This window comes from Salvelinus alpinus, chromosome 11 (assembly GCF_045679555.1).
Source record: "Salvelinus alpinus chromosome 11, SLU_Salpinus.1, whole genome shotgun sequence".
NCBI classification, from domain to species: domain Eukaryota; kingdom Metazoa; phylum Chordata; class Actinopteri; order Salmoniformes; family Salmonidae; genus Salvelinus; species Salvelinus alpinus.
The window spans coordinates 25108431-25129316 of NC_092096.1; the positions used below are offsets into that span (position 1 = coordinate 25108431).

General features: G+C 45.6%; 1 protein-coding gene across 5 annotated transcripts in view; it reads left to right on the plus strand.

Moving 5' to 3' along the window:
- The window catches only part of iqsec3a (IQ motif and Sec7 domain ArfGEF 3a), a 190835-nt gene that overhangs the window by 153104 nt on the left and 16845 nt on the right, over window positions 1–20886 (plus strand). For all 5 annotated transcript variants that reach the window (XM_071332177.1, XM_071332178.1, XM_071332179.1 and 2 more), the window contains 3 exons: window positions 10411–10536; window positions 12922–13021; window positions 14938–15096. In XM_071332177.1, coding sequence (XP_071188278.1) covers window positions 10411–10536; window positions 12922–13021; window positions 14938–15096 — 385 coding nt within the window. The remainder of the gene's footprint in view (window positions 1–10410; window positions 10537–12921; window positions 13022–14937; window positions 15097–20886) is intronic.

Here is a 20886-nt window from a genome sequence, read left to right on the forward strand (position 1 = left end):
GTGTGGACGTGACAGAACCCCCTGTAGTTCACCTGTCTCTGTATTGATACTGGCCACTGTGTGGACGTGACAGAACCCCGTGTAGTTCACCTGTCTCTGTATTGATACTGGCCACTGTGTGGACGTGACAGAACCCCGTGTAGTTCACCTGTCTCTGTATTGATAATGGCCACTGTGTGGACGTGACAGAACCCCCTGTAGTTCACCTGTCTCTGTATTGATACTGGCCACTGTGTGGACGTGACAGAACCCTGTGTAGTTCATCTGTCTCTGTATTGATACTGGCCACTGTGTGGACGTGACAGAACCCCGTGTAGTTCACCTGTCTCTGTATTGATACTGGCCACTGTGTGGACGTGACAGAACCCCCTGTAGTTCACCTGTCTCTATATTGATACTGGCCACTGTGTGGACGTGACAGAACCCTGTGTAGTTCACCTGTCTCTGTATTGATACTGGCCACTGTGTGGATGTGACAGAACCCCGTGTAGTTCACCTGTCTCTGTATTGATACTGGCCACTGTGTGGACGTGACAGAACCTCCTTGTAGTTCACCTGTCTCTGTATTGATAATGGCCACTGTGTGGACGTGACAGACCCCCGTGTAGTTCACCTGTCTCTGTATTGATACTGGCCACTGTGTGGACGTGACAGAACCCCGTGTAGTTCACCTGTCTCTGTATTGATACTGGCCACTGTGTGGACGTGACAGAACCCAGTGTAGTTCACCTGTCTCTGTATTGATACTGGCCACTGTGTGGACGTGACAGAACCCCGTGTAGTTCACCTGTCTCTGTATTAATACTGGCCACTGTGTGGACGTGACAGAACCCCGTGTAGTTCACCTGTCTCTGTATTGATACTGGCCACTGTGTGGACGTGACAGAACCCCCTGTAGTTCACCTGTCTCTGTATTGATACTGGCCACTGTGTGGACGTGACAGAACCCCCTGTAGTTCACCTGTCTCTGTATTGATACTGGCCACTGTGTGGACGTGACAGAACCCCCTGTAGTTCACCTGTCTCTGTATTGATACTGGCCACTGTGTGGACGTGACAGAACCCCGTGTAGTTCACCTGTCTCTGTATTGATACTGGCCACTGTGTGGACGTGACAGAACCCCCTGTAGTTCACCTGTCTCTGTATTGATACTGGCCACTGTGTGGACTGTGACAGAACCCCCTGTAGTTCACCTGTCTCTGTATTGATACTGGCCACTGTGTGGACGTGACAGAACCCCCTGTAGTTCACCTGTCTCTGTATTGATACTGGCCACTGTGTGGACGTGACAGAACCCCCTGTAGTTCACCTGTCTCTGTATTGATACTGGCCACTGTGTGGACGTGACAGAACCCCCTGTAGTTCACCTGTCTCTGTATTGATAATGGCCACTGTGTGGATGTGACAGAACCCCCTTGTAGTTCACCTGTCTCTGTATTGATAATGGCCACTGTGTGGACGTGACAGAACCCCCTGTAGTTCACCTGTCTCTGTATTGATACTGGCCACTGTGTGGATGTGACAGAACCCCCTTGTAGTTCACCTGTCTCTGTATTGATAATGGCCACTGTGTGGACGTGACAGAACCCCCTGTAGTTCACCTGTCTCTGTATTGATAATGGCCACTGTGTGGACGTGACAGAACCCCCTGTAGTTCACCTGTCTCTGTATTGATAATGGCCACTGTGTGGACGTGACAGAACCCCCTGTAGTTCACCTGTCTCTGTATTGATACTGGCCACTGTGTGGACGTGACAGAACCCCCTGTAGTTCACCTGTCTCTGTATTGATAATGGCCACTGTGTGGACGTGACAGAACCCCCTGTAGTTCACCTGTCTCTGTATTGATACTGGCCACTGTGTGGACGTGACAGAACCCCGTGTAGTTCACCTGTCTCTGTATTGATACTGGCCACTGTGTGGACGTGACAGAACCCCGTGTAGTTCACCTGTCTCTGTATTGATAATGGCCACTGTGTGGACGTGACAGAACCCCCTGTAGTTCACCTGTCTCTGTATTGATACTGGCCACTGTGTGGACGTGACAGAACCCCGTGTAGTTCACCTGTCTCTGTATTGATACTGGCCACTGTGTGGACGTGACAGAACCCCGTGTAGTTCACCTGTCTCTGTATTAATACTGGCCACTGTGTGGACGTGACAGAACCCCCTATAGTTCACCTGTCTCTGTATTGATACTGGCCACTGTGTGGACGTGACAGAACCCTGTGTAGTTCACCTGTCTCTGTATTGATACTGGCCACTGTGTGGACGTGACAGAACCCTGTGTAGTTCACCTGTCTCTGTATTGATAATGGCCACTGTGTGGATGTGACAGAACCCCCTGTAGTTCACCTGTCTCTGTATTGATACTGGCCACTGTGTGGACGTGACAGAACCCCCTGTAGTTCACCTGTCTCTGTATTGATACTGGCCACTGTGTGGACGTGACAGAACCCCCTGTAGTTCACCTGTCTCTGTATTGATACTGGCCACTGTGTGGACGTGACAGAACCCCGTGTAGTTCACCTGTCTCTGTATTGATACTGGCCACTGTGTGGACGTGACAGAACCCCGTGTAGTTCACCTGTCTCTGTATTGATACTGGCCACTGTGTGGACGTGACAGAACCCCGTGTAGTTCACCTTAACTCACCCACTCTCTTTCACTCTTTTCTTTCACTCCTTCATTACCCACATTTTCCTCTCTCTGTTTCCCTCATCCCTCTCTCTCTGTCTCGACCTCATTATCGCTCCTTTCTCCCTCCATCTCTCTCTCTCTCTCTCTGTCTCTCTCTGTCTTTCTTTCCTGCCCACCTGTTTTTCTCAAGCAGTCGCCCTTTCCACGGCCCCCAGTGGACAGTCTTATGGTTTTTGTATTGGACCCTATGTGCTGCTGGACTGTTAATCCTAGGAGCCGTAAGGGAACTGAATTAGACTGGCGTCATCTCCAGTTAATTCTCATGTACTCCTGAGGGGATACACAGTTATTATTATTTTGTGAAGAGACCTAGCATAAGCATTATAACTCCAATGAGTGTCTCTATACTGGGAGCTATTAGAGCCTTAAATCTGCCCCTCTGGGAGTCAGTCTGTACATTTGATGAATAATATTCATTTTAATTTAATGTACAGTGCCTTAAAGTATTCACACGCCTTGACTTTTTCCACATTTTGTTGTGTTACAGCCTGAATTTAAGATGGATTAAAGTGAGATGTTTGGTCACTGGCCTCCACACAATACCCCATAATGTCAAAGTGGAATTGTGTTTTTATTATTAATTAAAAATGAAAAAATGTCAGTATTCAACCCCATTTGTTAATGCAAGCCTAAATATGTTCAGGAGTAAACATTTGCTTAACAAGTCACATAATAAGTTGCATGGAATCACTCTGTGTGCAATAATAGTGTGTAACATGTTTTTTGAATGACTTCCTCATCTTTATACCCCACACATTCAAGTATCTGTAAGGTCCCTCAGTCAAGCAGTGAATTTCAAAGACCAGATTCAACCACAAAGCCTCGCAAAGGGTACCTATTGGTAGATGGGTACAAATAAAATAAAAAGCAGACATGGAATATCCCTTTGAGCATGGTGAAGTTATTAATTACACTTTGGATGGTGTATCAATACACTCAGTCACTACAAAGATACAGGCGTCCTTCATAGCTCAATTGCCGGAGAGGAACGAAACCACAACAGTGTAGTTACTCCACAATACTAACCTAATTGACTGAGTGAAAAGAATGAAGCCTGTACAGAATACAAATATTCCAAAACATGCATCCTGTTTGCAACAAGGCACTAAAGTAATACTGCAAAACATTTGTTAAAGCAATTAACTTGAATACAAAGTGTTATGTTTGGGGCAAATCCAGTACAACTGTAACGGTGATCCTCCTCCTCTTCATCCGAAGAGGAGGAGCAGGGATTGAACCAAGGCGCAGCGTTGTGATTCGACATATTATTTATTAAACAAAACACAAAACACGACGAACACGAAACACTTGAGAATTTACAAAATAACAAACGCAGTCAACAGACCTGGACACGAACTTACATATAACGTGAAGAACGCAATAACAGGAAAACTGACTACATAAAACGAACGAACAAACAAAACCGAAAACAGTCCCGTGTGGCGTAACATACACTTACACAGACACAGGAGACAACCACCCACAAACAAACAGTGTGAAAACACCTACCTTAATATGACTCTCAATCAGAGGAAATGAAAAACACCTGCCTCTAATTGAGAGCCATATTAGGTCACCCTTTAAACCAACATAGAAACAGAAAACATAGACTGCCCACCCAAACTCACGTCCTGACCAACTAACACATACAAAACTAACAGAAAACAGGTCAGGAACGTGACATAACCCCCCCCTCAAGGTGAGAACTCCGGGCGCACCAGCACAAAGTTTAGGGGAGGGTCTGGGTGGGCATCTGACCACGGTGGTGGCTCAGGCTCTGGGCGAGGTCCCCACCCCACCATAGTCAATCCCAGCTTACGTTTCCCCCTACGACTGACCACCCTCCTATTCCACCCACTTACTTTTAATGGTAACCTTACGATAAGAGGCAGCACCGTGACAAGGGGCAGCACCGGGATATAGAAATAGCTCAAGACAGAGAGGTAGGTCAGGATAGAGAGGTAGCTCAGGATAGCGGGGCAACTCCGGACTGAAAGGCAGCTCCGGACAGAGAGACAGCTCTGGACTGAGGGGCAGTTCTGGATTAATGGCCGCTCTGGGCTGAGGGGCAGCTCATGACTGGCTGACGGCTCTGGACGCTCATGGCTGGCTGACGGCTCTGGACGCTCATGGCTGGCTGACGGCTCTGGACGCTCATGGCTGGCTGACGGCTCTGGACGCTCATGGCTGGCTGACGGCTCTGGACGCTCATGGCTGGCTGAGGGCTCTGGACGCTCATGGCTGGCTGACGGCTCTGGACGCTCATGGCTGGCTGGCTCTGGCAGCTCCTGGCTGGACGGCTCTGGCTGGTCCTGGCTGGCTGGCTCTGGCAGCTCCTGGCTGGCTGGCTCTGGCAGCTCCTGGCTGGACGGCTCTGGCTGGTCCTGGCTGGACGGCTCTGGCTGGTCCTGGCTGGACGGCTCTGGCAGGTCCTGTCTGGTTGGCGGCTCTGGCAGATCCTGTCTGGTTGGCGGCTCTGGCAGATCCTGTCTGGTTGGCGGCTCTGGCAGATCCTGTCTGGTTGGCGGCTCTGGCAGATCCTGTCTGGTTGGCGGCTCTGGCAGATCCTGTCTGGTTGGCGGCTCTGGCAGATCCTGTCTGGTTGGCTCTAGCGGCTCCTGACTGACTATCGGCTCTGACGGCTCGGGACAGACGGGCGGCTCTAATGGCTCGGGACAGACGGATGGCTCAGACGGCGCTGGGGAGACGGATGGCTCAGACGGCGCTGGGGAGACGGATGGCTCAGACGGCGCTGGGGAGACGGATGGCTCAGATGGCGCTGGGGAGACGGATGGCTCAGACGGCGCTGGGGAGACGGATGGCTCAGATGGCGCTGAGGAGACGGATGGCTCAGATGGCGCTGAGGAGACGGATGGCTCAGATGGCGCTGCGGAGACGGATGGCTCAGACTGATCCTGTCTAGCGGAAGGCTTTGGCTGCTCCTGTCTGGCGGAAGGCTCTAGCGGCTCCTGTCTGGCGGAAGGCTCTAGCGGCTCCAGTCTGGCGGAAGGCTCTGTAGGCTCATGGCAGACGGGCGGCTTTGCAGGCTCATGGCAGACGGGCGGCTTTGAAGGCTCAATACAGACGGGCAGTTCATGCGGCGCTTGGCAGACGGACAGTTCAGGCGCCGTTGGGCAGACGGCAGACTCTGGCCGGCTGAGACGCACTGTAGGCCTGGTGCGTGGTGCCGGAACTGGAGGCACCGGACTGGAGACACGCACTTCCAACCTAGTGCGGGGAGCAGGGACAGGGCACACTGACCTCTCGAAGCGCACTATAGGCCTGGTGCGTGGTACCGGCACTGGTGGTACCGGGCTAAGGGCACGCACCTCAGGGCGAGTGCGGGGAGAAGGAACAGTGCGTACAGGGCTCTGGAGACGCACAGGAGGCTTAGTGCGTGGTGCCGGAACTGGAGGCACTGGGCTGGAGACACGCACCACAGGGAGAGTGCATGGAGGAGGAACAGGGCTCTGGAAACGCACTGGAAGCCTGGTGCGTGGAGTAGGCACTTGTGGTACTGGGCTGGGGCGGGGAGGTAGCGCCGGAAATACCGGACCGTGCAGGCGTACTGGCTCCCTTGAGCACCGAGCCTGCCCAACCTTACCTGGTTGAATGCTCCCCGTCGCCCGCCCAGTGCGGGGAGGTGGAATAACCCGCACCGGGCTATGTAGGCGAACCGGGGACACCATGCGTAAGGCTGGTGCCATGTTAGCCGGCCCAAGGAGACGTACTGGTGGCCAGATATGTAGAGCCGGCTTCATGGCACTTGGCTCAATGCTCAATCTAGCCCTACCAGTGCGGGGAGGTGGAATAACCCGCACCGGGCTATGCACACGTACAGGAGACACCGTGCGCTCTACTGCGTAACACGGTGTCTGCCCGTACTCCCGCTCTCCACGGTTAGCCTGGGAAGTGGGCGCAGGTCTCCTACCTGCCCTTGGCCCACTACCTCTTAGCCGCCCCCCCAATAAATTTTTGGGTAGTACTCACGGGCTTTTCGGGCTTCCGTGCTAGACTCGTCCCCTCATATCTGCGGTTTTGAGCTTCATTCTCCGGTTTCCAGCCACGTCTCTTTGCTGCCTCCTCATACCACCGCTCTTGGGCTCTCGCTGCCTCCATCTCCTCACGAGCGCGGCGATATTCCCCAATATGTGCCCAGTGTCCTTTTCCCTCCAATATTTCATCCCATGTCCAGGATTCCTGTGTAGCAGGCCACTGCTCGAATTCACGCCGCTTGGTTCTGGTTCGGTGGGTGGTTCTGTAACGGTGATCCTCCTCCTCTTCATCCGAAGAGGAGGAGCAGGGATTGAACCAAGGCGCAGCGTTGTGATTCGACATATTATTTATTAAACAAAACACAAAACACGACGAACACGAAACACTTGAGAATTTACAAAATAACAAACGCAGTCAACAGACCTGGACACGAACTTACATATAACGTGAAGAACGCAATAACAGGAAAACTGACTACATAAAACGAACAAACAAACAAAACCGAAAACAGTCCCGTGTGGCGTAACATACACTTACACAGACACAGGAGACAACCACCCACAAACAAACAGTGTGAAAACACCTACCTTAATATGACTCTCAATCAGAGGAAATGAAAAACACCTGCCTCTAATTGAGAGCCATATTAGGTCACCCTTTAAACCAACATAGAAACAGAAAACATAGACTGCCCACCCAAACTCACGTCCTGACCAACTAACACATACAAAACTAACAGAAAACAGGTCAGGAACGTGACAACAACACAACACATTACTGAGTAACACTCTCCATGTTTTCAAGCATAGTGGTGGCTGCATCATGTTATGGGTATTCTTTTCATCTTCAAGGACTGGAGAGTTTTTCAGGATAAAAAAGAAACGGAATGGAGTTAATCACCGTCAATACCTGGTTCAGTCTGCTTTCCACCAGACACTAGGAGAGGAATTCACCTTTCAGCAGGACAATAACCTAAAACACAAGGCCATATCTACACTGGAGTTGCTTACCAAGAAGACAGGGAATGTTCCTGAGTGGCCGAGTTACAGTTTTGACTTAAATCTACTTGAAAATCTATGCCAAGACCTGACAATGGTTGTCTAGTAATGATCAACAACCAATTTGACAGAGCTTGAAGAATTTTGAAAAGAATAATGGGCCAATGTTACACAATCCATGTGTGAAAAGCTCTTAGAGACTTACCCAGAAAGACTCACAGCTGTAATCTCTGCCAAAGGTGCTTCTACAAAATATTGACTCGGGGGTGTGAATACTTATGTATGTGAGATATTTCTATATTTCGTTTTCAGTAAATTTGCCCAAAAATTGCTAAAGATGTGTTTTCACTTTGTCATTATGGGGTATTGTGTGTAGATGGGTGAGAATTATATATATATAAAAAATCTTATCCATTTTGAATTCAGGCTGTAACACAACACACTGTGGAATAAGTCAAGGGGTATGAATACTTTCTGAAGGCGCTGTATTTCATCATTTCAAGTTAGATTCTGTTGTGTCATGTAATATCATATGAAATTCAAAAATAGAAAACAATTAGGCAAGGAAATACAATAGACAAATAATGATGAAATAGAACAATAATTCTACGGTGCAGTTTGAAATATTCAGATAACTGCCAAAATAAAGGAAACACCAACATAAAGTGTCTTAATAGGGCGTTGGGCCACCACGAGCCAGAACAGCTTCAATGTGCTTTGTCATAGATTCTACAAGTGTCTGGAACTCTATTGGAGGGATGCGACACTATTCTTCCACGAGGAATTCCATAATTTGGTGTTTTGTGGATGGTGGTGGAAAACACTGTCTCAGGCACTGCTCTAGAATCTCCCATAAGTGTTCAATTGGGTTGAGCTCTGGTGACTGAGACACTGATGGCATATGGTTTACATCGTTTTCATGCTCATCAAACCATCCAGTGGCCACTCGTGCCCTGTGGATGGGGGCATTGTCATCCTATGTGGTGTAGCCATGGTAACCAAAATAATGGCCTGCCTAGCATTTGTATACATGACCCTAAGCATGATGGGATGTTAATTGCTTAATTAACTAAGGAACCACATCTCTGTGGAAGCACCTGCTTTCAATATACTTTATACCCCTCATTTACTCAAGTGTTTCCATTATTTTGGCAGTTAACTGAATATCCAAACAAGTTCAACACTTTTGACCAAACATTTTTGTTATAGATTGCACCTTTAAATATGCACCATGCAAACATTGCTCCACCATTTCCTGGTTGCAAAAATTCTAATAGTTTGCCTAATTTCCGTTTATGTGAAAGAATAAGAATGTATAGTGTAGAGAATCATTGTACCATCTAAACCGCTGTGAAATATATTTTCCATAACCCAAAATATAGTATTTTTAGCTGTTTGATGCTGGTGCACAAAACCGAAAGTAAAAGACGCAAAAACTAAACTGAAGTACGGGAAGCGTAGAAATAGTGCACATAAAACAGATCTACCTCTTCTTATACTTGCTTTCAATTTCTATGTGAATTTGGTCGGTTTGCCCAAAAAGTCACTTGAACTGTTACTCCAAACATCACTTACCGTTTCAGTTCATCACTCTCTATTGTGTTGCTAGTTTTTTCTTCCACTACAAGAGAAAAGAGAAGGAGAGAGCAAGAGAGGGGCAGAAAGAGAAGGAGAGAGCAAGAGAGGGGCAGAAAGAGAATGAGAGAGCAAGAGAGGGGCAGAAAGAGAATGAGAGAGCAAGAGAGGGGCAGAAAGAGAAGGAGAGAGCAAGAGAGGGGCAGAAAGAGAAGGAGAGAGCAAGAGAGGGGCAGAAAGAGAATGAGAGAGCAAGAGAGGGGCAGAAAGAGAATGAGAGAGCAAGAGAGGGGCAGAAAGAGAAGGAGAGAGCAAGAGAGGGGCAGAAAGAGAAGGAGAGAGCAAGAGAGGGGCAGAAAGAGAAGGAGAGGGGGAAGATGTATAGCCAAGTGTGAGACGAAGAGGGAAAAAGAGGAACAACTTGAGCTTGTCTGTGAGGTTCAGTGTACTTTAGAAAACCCCTTGCAGGCTAAAAGATCAGAGCCTCTCTTTAAGGGTGTCAATGGAGCACAGAGAAATCGATGGGCCATGGCCAAGACACCATTAATCAACAACACTCTCTCCACCTTTCATCTCTCTTTCTTTCTTTCTCTCTCCCTCTTTCTCTCTCTTTTTGTCTCTCTCGCTCCCCCTGCTTTGGCTCGCCAACGGCATCAGTTTATCCCTTCTTTCTGTTCTCCGTCCGTCCATTCTCTCCTATCTTTCATCTCTGAAAATGTGAAGTGTTCTAAGAAGCGGGCTTCATGGTCATTTTTAACGGGCATAACTGTCCAACTGTGCCTGAGCAGAATTCATCAATAAGACCTTATTTAGCAGAATCCTTTGGATTTATGGAGGCAGTTATTGACAGGAGAGTGATAACTCAGCGGTGTAATTCTGTTGCAGCCTACAGAAGAACAAGGTAGCGCATCATTGTGCATCTGTGAGATCTTGGAAGACGCCAATGAAAAGTGGTGGAGTGATATCACCATTTTCCCTTAAACTTTTTCTGCAAAACAAGTTTTTATCTCTCCCTCTTTCTCTCACTCTTCAGAGTATTGTATTTTTGAATTGGCGTTGAATTAGCTATTTAAATAAGTTGGATTGTTCCACTAAAGTCTGTTCTAAAGTCAATATCTCGCTCTCTCTCTTTCTCTGTAGGTTCTGTCTGTTCCCCACAGAAGATTGGTGTGCTGTAGCCGTCTGTTTGAGGTGACGGACGTCAACAAGGCCCAGAAACAGGCAGCCCACCAGAGAGAAGTCTTCCTCTTCAATGACCTTATCGTGGTAAGACTCCCTGACACCGGACTGACTCTGCAACGGATTGTGGGATATGTAGTATTGTCTTCAGAAAGGATGATAAACTTACTACACCCCTCTAAGGATTATAGGGGGACATTGTTATGGGATTATAGTACTGCAAATGTCTACGTGTTTGGATTTAATTGCTTTTGGGAAGTGTGGTGTCACCTGACCTAAAGTAGTAACATTTCCAAACTATACAGAGATGAACTCACTATCAACTTGGTTGTAGTCAACTCGTGAAGTGTGGTAGCCCACAGTCATATGAAGCAGCTTGTATTGTCTGCCACACATATTCAAGCATGTAATACCCAGGAAGTCTCTCACAGGGAACCATTTTCTGAAGACTACGTCCCTAGTTTCTATTTTGTTTCATGACTCATTTCTTAAATAATAGATGGTACAGCAGGTTAAACGGAGTCCGCAGTGAACTTATAAACTCAAGCCTCGAGAAAGAAAATAACTACTGGGGTCAGTAATGAAGTCCAAGCTTCAGTCATTCATTTGGTCAAAGTCACATCGAATGGGCCTCGGAGTTAATCATAGATGAAATGTCTGTTATAGTTAATACACCCATTAGGGCAACTCCAAATGTTATCTATGTGAAGTATTAAACTACTCCCATAATTCCACTGGTTCTCATCTTAATCTGTCTCGAACAAAAACTGGGGGAGAGAAAATAAAAATGAAAGTGTTTCTCTGCTGCCTGCGCTGCCGTCAAAGTAATTGCGCCCCGAAGGGAGGAGGGGAGTTTTGAAAATGCTTATTCTTTGCAGGGCCAGAAAAAAATCCTCTTGCGACGTCTTGGCGGAAAACTGTTGATTCGGCACAAAGAGAATGTCATAATTACTTCAATCGCTGAACCTCATTTTGTGAGCGTGAAAAAAAATGAGGACGCACTCTCGAGGTTTACGCAATTACACGTAATTAAGAGGGCGGTTTCCTGCGAGACCTTGTTTCTCACGACTACTCAGAGAGTATGGTCTGTGATAAGTTTGCAATTTTGTAACATTTTTATTTTACTGTGTGAAATTAATTGTAAGGGTGTTCTTCTTCACGAGTGAATCATTATTCTTGAGGTTCCAACACTCTCATCTGCAGCGGTGGATGTGTCACGGTGATGTATTGGTTTAATATGGCGGCTTACCAAAAAGGCCCTGCAGTATCAGCACTGAGGAGATACTCTCATCTTTCTCTATCTGTGGTGTTTCTATACTGTACGAGAGCTCCTCTCTCTCTCTCTCTCTCTCTCTCTCTCTCTCTCTCTCTCTCTCTCTCTCTCTCTCTCTCTCTCTCTCTCTCTCTCTCTCTCTCTCTCTCTCTCTCTCTCTCTCTCTTTCTCGCTCTTCTCTCTCTCTCTCTCTCTCTCTCTCTCTCTCTCTCTCTCTTTCTCGCTCTTTCTTTGTCTCTTTCTCTCTCTCTCTCTCTCTCTCTCTCATTATTTCCCTCATTATATCTCTACCCATAAGGCATAGCTGTTTTTCCCCACACACTCACAAACACATCCTTGAAAAAATAAAAAAAATTGCAGTGCTGTTATGTCACTTTCACTGGAAACGGGATTTTTCTCAGAGAGAAAGCTATACTGTAGTAAATAGTCTCTCTGAAGGGTATTAGTAGGATGATATGAATATGCTGTGTTGATCCTCTCCGACCGATGATGGATTTTTGATCCTTTATTTTAACATGGAGGTCACATTGAGACTTGAATGGCTTTTTCTCCAGTGCCTTGAACAGGAAACACCAATGTGAAGCAAACTTCAAAGCCTGTTGAAAGCATGGCTTAAAACCTTATCCCAACCATCACCTAAACCCAACCCTAACCTGACAATAACACCTGCAGTGTTGACTGAGATTGAAGAGAAAGGCTTTGACAATAATAGAAGAGAATAATAATTGCTGCCCATCTGTTACAATGGAAACACGGTTTACTCTGCTCCCACAACACATGCCACTGGAACAGTTTTTGGAGGTTAAGTGTCTTGCTCAAGGGCACAAGGGTGATGGATGGGGCTAGCCCACATTCTTTAGGCTACTTCTCTAACCTCTAAGCTACCTATGTTTGTTATACTCTTTAGGGCTGTTTTCCAGTCACAGTTAGTCCTGGAATTAAACGCAAGCTCAATGGAGAATCTCAATTGAAAATGCCTTTTAAGTCCAGGATTAGGATTGATCTGTGTCCAATAAACCACACTAATATGTTTTTAAAGTGGAACAGAAGACATCCTGAATAGGTTCTTATTTTGATGTTCTGATTGACATCTCCGTCTTTGCTAATAACTTCTTTATTGAGGAAAAATGCACTTACTACGAGTGTGATATGTGGTTGTCTCTCTAGCTATTTTAAGATAAGTGGCTTTTTACCCTCAGATCCTGAAGCTGTGTCCAAAGAAGAAGAGTTCAGCAGCCTACACCTTCTGTAAAGCCCTGGGCCTCCTGGGCATGCACTTCACACTGTTTGAGAACGAGTGTAAGTCACCTAACACCAGCATCACTACTCACCCTCCAAAGGAGAGAGAGAGAGACTGGGAGAGAGAGAGAGACTGGGAGAGAGAGAGAGACTGGGAGAGAGAGAGACTGGGAGAGAGAGAGAGACTGGGAGAGAGAGAGACTGGGAGAGAGAGAGAGACTGGGAGAGAGAGAGAGACTGGGAGAGAGAGACTGGAAGCGACTGGGAGAGAGAGAGAGAGAGAGAGAGAGAGACTGGGAGAATGAGAATTTTTTTCTTAACCGATGTTGCCATGGCAACTCAAAGTGAAACAAGCAGTAAGCCATGCAGAAATATGTTATCTTGATCTGCAGGTAGATCCTTCAAAGTACATCCCTTTTTGAGACATTTACACCACTATCATAGAGGAGGACAGCAGCGAACAGAGGGAAATAAACGGTGGGAGGGAGAGAGAGCGGGAGAATGTAGCAGCAAAACTGAATGAAGCAGATAAATGGTGCTAGCAACCCCAGTCACATAGAGTACCCAGAATACATTGTGTTAGCCTTGATTTAAGTACATCATACATAACTCCATTTATTTGGATAAAAAGCCTCTACTAAACCAACATATTATGTAGTCAACCCCAAGGTTATGGGTTTGATTCTCACATGGGTCACATGCATACATGCATGCGTACATACAGTACCTTCAGAAAGTATTCGTACCCCTTGACTTATTGGCCTCATGGTGAAATCTCTGAGCGGTCTCCTTCCACTCCGACATCTGAGTTATTCCACATTTTGTTGTGTTACAGCCTGAATTCAAAATGGATTAAATAAAAACATTTCTCATCCGTCGACACACAATAACCCATATTGACAAAGTGAAAACATGTTTTTAGACATTTTTGCAAATATATTGAAAATTATATACAAAAACATCACGTTAAACACTATTATTGTACACAGAGTGAGTCCATGCAATTTATTATGTGACTTGTTAAGCACATTTTTACATGCATACCTACATACATACATGCATACATAATACATACATGCATGCATACATGTACTGTAACTGCCAAACCAACATATTTGCATGGAATGTATCAGTATCGAAACAGGTTGTGCGATTGAAAGCCAGCCAGCCCAGAAGGATTGAGTTATAGTCAAGGGGATTTGGCAGGGAGAAGAAATGTATGTTTTGATAATGGAATCAGACCCGGCCGCGCAGGGTTATTGGAAAAAGGGGAGTTTGGATGCGGCCCCCTATCTAGTTTCTCCTCCTGATCCTCCCACCACTCTGCATTCAGCCAGGCAGGTGATATTTTCATATGAAATCTATCACACAGGGATCATTCTTTTCTTCACGCCTCGGGCATGAAAGATGCAGTGTCTCCATCGTCAAAGTGCCATTTAAAAGAGCGAAGGGGAGAGCGAGGAGCACGGATAGTGAGAAATGAAAACAGAAAACAGTCGCGACTAATCTTATTTCCCCAATGAATTTATTGGCTCTTTTGCCTCATTCCCTTCTTTGGGGAAGGACAAAAAAGCATTCTGATATTTTTTGTTGCTACTGTGTCAGTTCAAGATGTGAGAAATATGGTTCATTCTTTAGTTACCAGGCTGTGATGTATCAAGCCTTTCTTTTGCTTTGGAAGAACTCATCTCTGTTTAGTGATTTAAACCATAATACTTGTTATTCTGAAAAGATACTCCTGCACAGTTACATCCTTGAATACTCCACAAACTAGTTAATGGATCTATTTGACCAACGTTTTGGTAAACATGCCTTTAGCCAGTCTGGGTAGATTGCAATATGTAACTATTAGTGTTGGGCACCAATATCATTGGATATTGATATGAGCAAGACATTTGGCGATATCGTTTCATCCTTCTTATTAGCCAACACTATTACGTAAAAAAAGTGATCTCCTTCTCATCTCTCCTCCTCAGACTACCCTCATGGCATCACCATCATCTCACCCTTTGGCTCAGACAAGAAGCAGGTGCTCAACTTCTGTGCCCAGAGCGCCGAGGAGCTGCTCAAGTTTCTAGAAGATCTGAAGGAGTCCATTGCTGAGGTGTCAGAGATGGAACAGATACGCATTGAATGTGAGTACTGTGTGTGTGTGTGTGTGTGTGTGTGTGTGTGTGTGTGTGTGTGTGTGTGTGTGTGTGTGTGTGTGTGTGTGTGTGTGTGTGTGTGTGTGTGTGTGTGTGTGTGTGTGTGTGTGTGTGTGTGTGTGTGTGTGTGCTCCGTTGCTCCAAACTCAGGTGAAGAGGGAAGGGGGAAAAAAAGAAACAGCTCATGCAAAATAATGTATGAATCATCCATCCCTCCACCCGCACAGAAATTCTCTTTCATTTCTCAAAAAGGAGAAAAGTAAATTGGAATCAGGGTGCTGCAGGCTTATTTACACAAGTGCTAACAACGGGGAGAGGAAGATGTCAACAGTCTATCTGTCTGTCTACATGTGCATGTGTCTGTGTGTGAATGTCTTTGTATACGTTGATGTCATTACATAACCAAACTGTGTTCATGCTCATATTCCTCCTAGTACCCATACAAATTACATTATTGTATCTCTAACATCAACGACAACACCAAAGATACAATTATTTATGCTCCCAATACTGAGATCATACACTCTGTTCTGATGCGTTTCTGAAAAACAAGAGTCAGGGAACGGTTGCGTTTCTATTCTGCCTGGGGGACTCGGGACGTGTGTATGTGCATGTGTGTCTGTGTGTATGTGTCTGCCTGAGTGTGTGTGCATGTCTGCCTGAGTGTGTGTGCATGTCTACCTGAGTGTGTGTGCATGTCTGCTTGAGTGTGTGTGCATGTGTACAAGTTTGTGTTTAATTGTTTATTATTTGGTTATAAGGATCCCCATTATCTTTAGCAGAGGCAGAAGCTACTCTTCCTGGGTTCCACAAAAAGCACTATAAACATGACACTGATTCACTGATAGACAAGGACAGTCACACACATTTAAAATACAACCACATACAAGCAACACAACTAAAAGTGTCTCTGTGTGTGTGTCCCCTCACAGTCCCCTCTGTTCCATGAGATGTTGTTTAATCCTTTTTTTAAAGGTTATTTTGCTGTTTGCTGAGTAAATGGAGATCGAAGATAGTTCCATGTGATCATGGCTCTGTATAATACTGTATGTTGCCGTGAATTTGTTTTGGACTTGGGGACTGTGAAGAGACCACTGGTGGAATGTCTTGGGGGCTCTGAAGAGACCCCTGGTGACATGTTTTGGGGACTGTGAAGAGACCCCTGGTGGCATGTCTCGGGGACTGTGAAGAGACCCCTGGTGGCATGTCTCGGGGACTGTAAAGAGACCCCTGGTGGCATGTCTCGGGGACTGTAAAGAGACCCCTGGTGGCATGTCTCGGGGACTGTGAAGAGACCCCTGGTGGCATGTCTCAGGGACTGTGAAGAGACCCCTGGTAGCATGTCTTGGGGACTGTGAAGAGACCCCTGGTGGCATGTCTCGGGGACTGTAAAGAGACCCCTGGTGGCATGTCTCGGGGACTGTAAAGAGACCCCTGGTGGCATGTCTCGGGGACTGTGAAGAGACCTCTGATGGCATGTCTCGGGGACTGTGAAGAGACTCCTGGTGGCATGTCTTGTGGGGTATGTATGGGTGTCTGAGCTAAATGTTATTTGATTATGCAGACAATCTGGAATTTCCACCACAGTAATATTTCTCATAGAAACAAGAGAAGCAGTAATCTCTTATCAATCCTCAACAAGGAAATACTAGCACGCATATTGTTGATGTTAGTTCTGTATGTGCAAGGCGTGCTGCTCTGTTTTGAGCCAGCTGCAGCTTTGCTAATTCTTTCTTGTTAGAGCCAGCAAAGGGTGCTTTACTATTTTTAGGCAGTGGAATTACTTTAGCTTCCTCCCACGCCTTTGGACACACACACTCCTTTAGGCTTTGGTTAAAGATATAGCAAATCAGGGTGGCAATACAGTCTGCTACCTGTGCATGTGTGTGTGCGAGCGCGCGCGCGCCCATGCGTGCATGTACAGTATGTGTGTTGTCGTATCGTCAACATCTCCCTGGGCAGCGTTGATTTCTTATCAGTCTTACCCTGGTATTAACCCTGGAGGTTTCCCTGCCCTGCCTGTCTGACAGTGCCTTGATACTCTGTGAGAGGATAAGTACAGAGAAACAAGTCCCCGCTGCAACACAGATTTAAAGGTTGAACACATTAACAAGGAGAAGCTAGAGGCCTGGGGTCCAACAGAGAGGAGCGATCAGGAAGAAACAGTGCTGTTGGGGCTTACTGACCAATACTAAGGAGAGACAAACGGCCATACAGGGCACACAGCCTTTTTAAACAGGCATACTGATTCACAAATCAACCCGGTGTCTGCCCCTCCTCCTGTTTGTTGTGATGCTGAGTTTGCCGACTGTCAGCTGTACGTAAACACATGGAAAAATCTATTTTCGACTCTGTGTGCTGTGGAAAGGTAAACACTAATTGTTTCAAGCTAACGTTAGCGAACATAAGATGGACATTCAGAGGGCTCTAAAGTGCCAGCAGTTCACTCGCATTTGCTAGTGAAAGAAATGAAATGCAAATACGAAAAATAACCTGTCTCATTTGTGCGAGTGTGATATTACATTATGCGTCCCATTAGTTGTTTTTTCCCACGTAACATTACGATAATCACGCAACCTGATAGACTGTAACTATGATCCACGTCACAAAAAGCATTACAAAAGTATAATCCAAAATAAATAGAATCATCTTGGCGTTAAATGGAGTGGGGAGATTAGAAGACTGCGTGATGAAGAATGAGTGAGTGTCCGGTATTAGCTATAGAGGCAATGCTTCTAACATGCCTTTGCACCAGATTTGAGATTTGATCAATTTCCAAAATCTGAAATGATGTACGCGCTGCAAAGAAAGACCAAAGGCACCTTTACATCGGCTGAAACACCGGACTCTTCTAGCGAACAGCGGTCAGATTCCCCTTGTAATGGAATAAACATACTGACAATCTGTGCTAATTCCACAAAACATATATTTATTTTATATGTTCTGTACTTATCAGTATGAATATTTTATTTCTGTTTTGTAAATACGTCTTCAGAGGACGGAACCAGGTGTGGTCCATAATGTTTGTCTAAGCACGTGTTGCTCATGGAAAACAAGTAAGCGTAGGTCCCAAACAAAATAGCAGCTAATTTAGCAAATCATTGTTGTTGCAGCCAGTCAGTAAAGCTGTCAGACAATAAGAGAGAGGAGACTGAAAGAAACAGACAGCGCAGCGGGGATAAGACGTTTGTACATTTTGTATCTAACAAATAAAAAATTGTTTAATACATTTTTTTAAACTCCAAGAATAAAGGCCCTTTGTGTGTTCTTTCTATTTCCGTCTTGTTAGTGACGTTGACCATGTGTGTACATGGAATGCTGTCAGGATAGAAAGTATTCCAACCTTGTATGGACTTGATTTGGTACAATTCTAGAATTGCGATCAGACTCACAAACAGCGCGTGCACGAGCGTGGGGGGAACCCATTTCGGCACGTGTTATGCACGCCAGTTGAATCTACAATTTGCCGGGCGCGTCTGGTACTCTAAAAGGTTGGACAGGGTTGGCATGTATGTGTTTGTCTCCCAGTCTGACTCCTGACAGAGACCCTGGCCACTGACCTTTTGTTAGTGTTCTCTGGTGCAGTGCAGCCAAACACTCTGGACAAAACAAGAACAAAGGAGAGGGCAGCTCTCCTGAAAGCAGCCAGGCAGAAGAGATGGGGAGGAGAGTGGTGTTTGTGTGTGTGTGTGTGCTAGTGCTTGTGTGTGTGTTTTGCGGGTTTGTCTGTTTGCTTTAGGGAAGTCACACATGCATACACACTAGCACGGATGCATGCATATGTGCACACACACACACACACACGCATACACACTAGCGTGCACACACTATCTCACACACACATGCATACACACATAGGCACCTGATATAATAATTAACAGATTGCATTTTGCACCCCTGTCTCCACAAGATTAATGTTTTTGGTTTGAAAGTTTTGCTTCACACCTGCCACGGTAGTTGCACCACCGGTGTATAAAATGAAAAGGCAAAAAGCTATGATCGCTTATTGATCTGACCTGTTAAATCCACTTCAATCAGTGTAGATAAAGGGGAAGAGACAGGTTAAAGGAGGATTTTTAAGCTTTGAGACAACTGAGACATGAATTGTGTATTTGTGCCATTCAGAGGGTGAGTGGGCAAGACAAAATATTTAAGTGCCTTTGAACGGGGTATGGTAGTAGGTACCAGGCACACCGGTGTGTGTCAAGAACTGCAACCGCAGGAGGTTGGTGGCACCTTAATATGGGAGAACAGGCACTGGAGTGGCATTAGTGTAATGATATCATATACATCAAACACATGGTTTCCATGGTTTCCAGGTGTTTGATGCCATTCCATTGGCTCCGTTACAGTCTTTGTTATGAGCCGTCCTCTCCTCAGCAGCCTTCACTGTCTGCAACGCTGCTGGGTTTTTCACACTCAACAGTTTCCCGTGTGTATCAAGGACAGTCCACCACCCAAAGGACATCCAGCCAACTTGACACAACTGTGGGAAGCATTGGAGTCAGCATGGGCCAGCATCCCTGTGGAATGCTTTCAACACCTTGTAGAGTCCATGCCTCGATGAATTGAAGCTGTTCTGAGGGCAAAATGTTTGGTACACCCAGTGTATGTAGCCTACTCACTATGGTTGTTGTACAAAAGGCCACTACTGGAATGGCTACAGTAGAATCATTTTTGTTCAAAATGTGTGGTTTTAAGAACCAAAATGTGTGGTTTTAAGAACCAAAATGTGTGGTTTTAAGAACCAAAATGTGTGGTTTTAAGAACCAAAATGTGTGATTTTAAGAACCAAAATGTGTGATTTTAAGAACCAAAATGTGTGGTTTTAAGAACCATGATGTATGCAGTGCAGTGCTTTGTTTCTATTCGTCAAATGTGCCTACACAATAACAACACATGTGCCTACACAATAACAACACATGTGGCTACACAATAACAACACATGTGGCTACACAATAACAACACGTGTGCCTACACAATAACAACACATGTGCCTACACAATAACAACACATGTGGCTACACAATAACAACACGTGTGCCTACACAATAACAACACATGTGCCTACACAATAACAACACATGTGCCTACACAATAACAACACATGTGCCTACACAATAACAACAAATGTGGCTACACAATAACAACACATGTGCCTACACAATAACAACACATGTGGCTACACAATAACAACACATGTGGCTACACAATATCAACACATGTGCCTACACAATAACAACACATGTGCCTACACAATAACAACACATGTGCCTACACAATAACAACAAATGTGCCTTCACAATAACAACACATGTGCCTACACAATAACAACACATGTGCCTACACAATAACAACACATGTGCCTACACAATAACAACACATGTCCCTACACAATAACAACAAATGTCCCTACACAATAACAACACATGTGGCTACACAATAACAACACATGTGCCTACACAATAACAACACATGTGCCTACACAATAACAACACATGTGCCTACACAATAACAACACATGTGCCTACATAATAACAACACATGTGCCTACACAATAACAACACATGTGCCTACACAATAACAACACATGTGCCTACACAATAACAACACATGTGCCTACACAATAACAACAAATGTCCCTACACAATAACAACAAATGTGCCTACACAACAACACATGTGCCTACACAATAACAACACATGTGGCTACACAATAACAACACATGCAGGCTGTATATGAGTAGCTCAGGAAATGGTAATGAAAGAAAAGGTTGAAG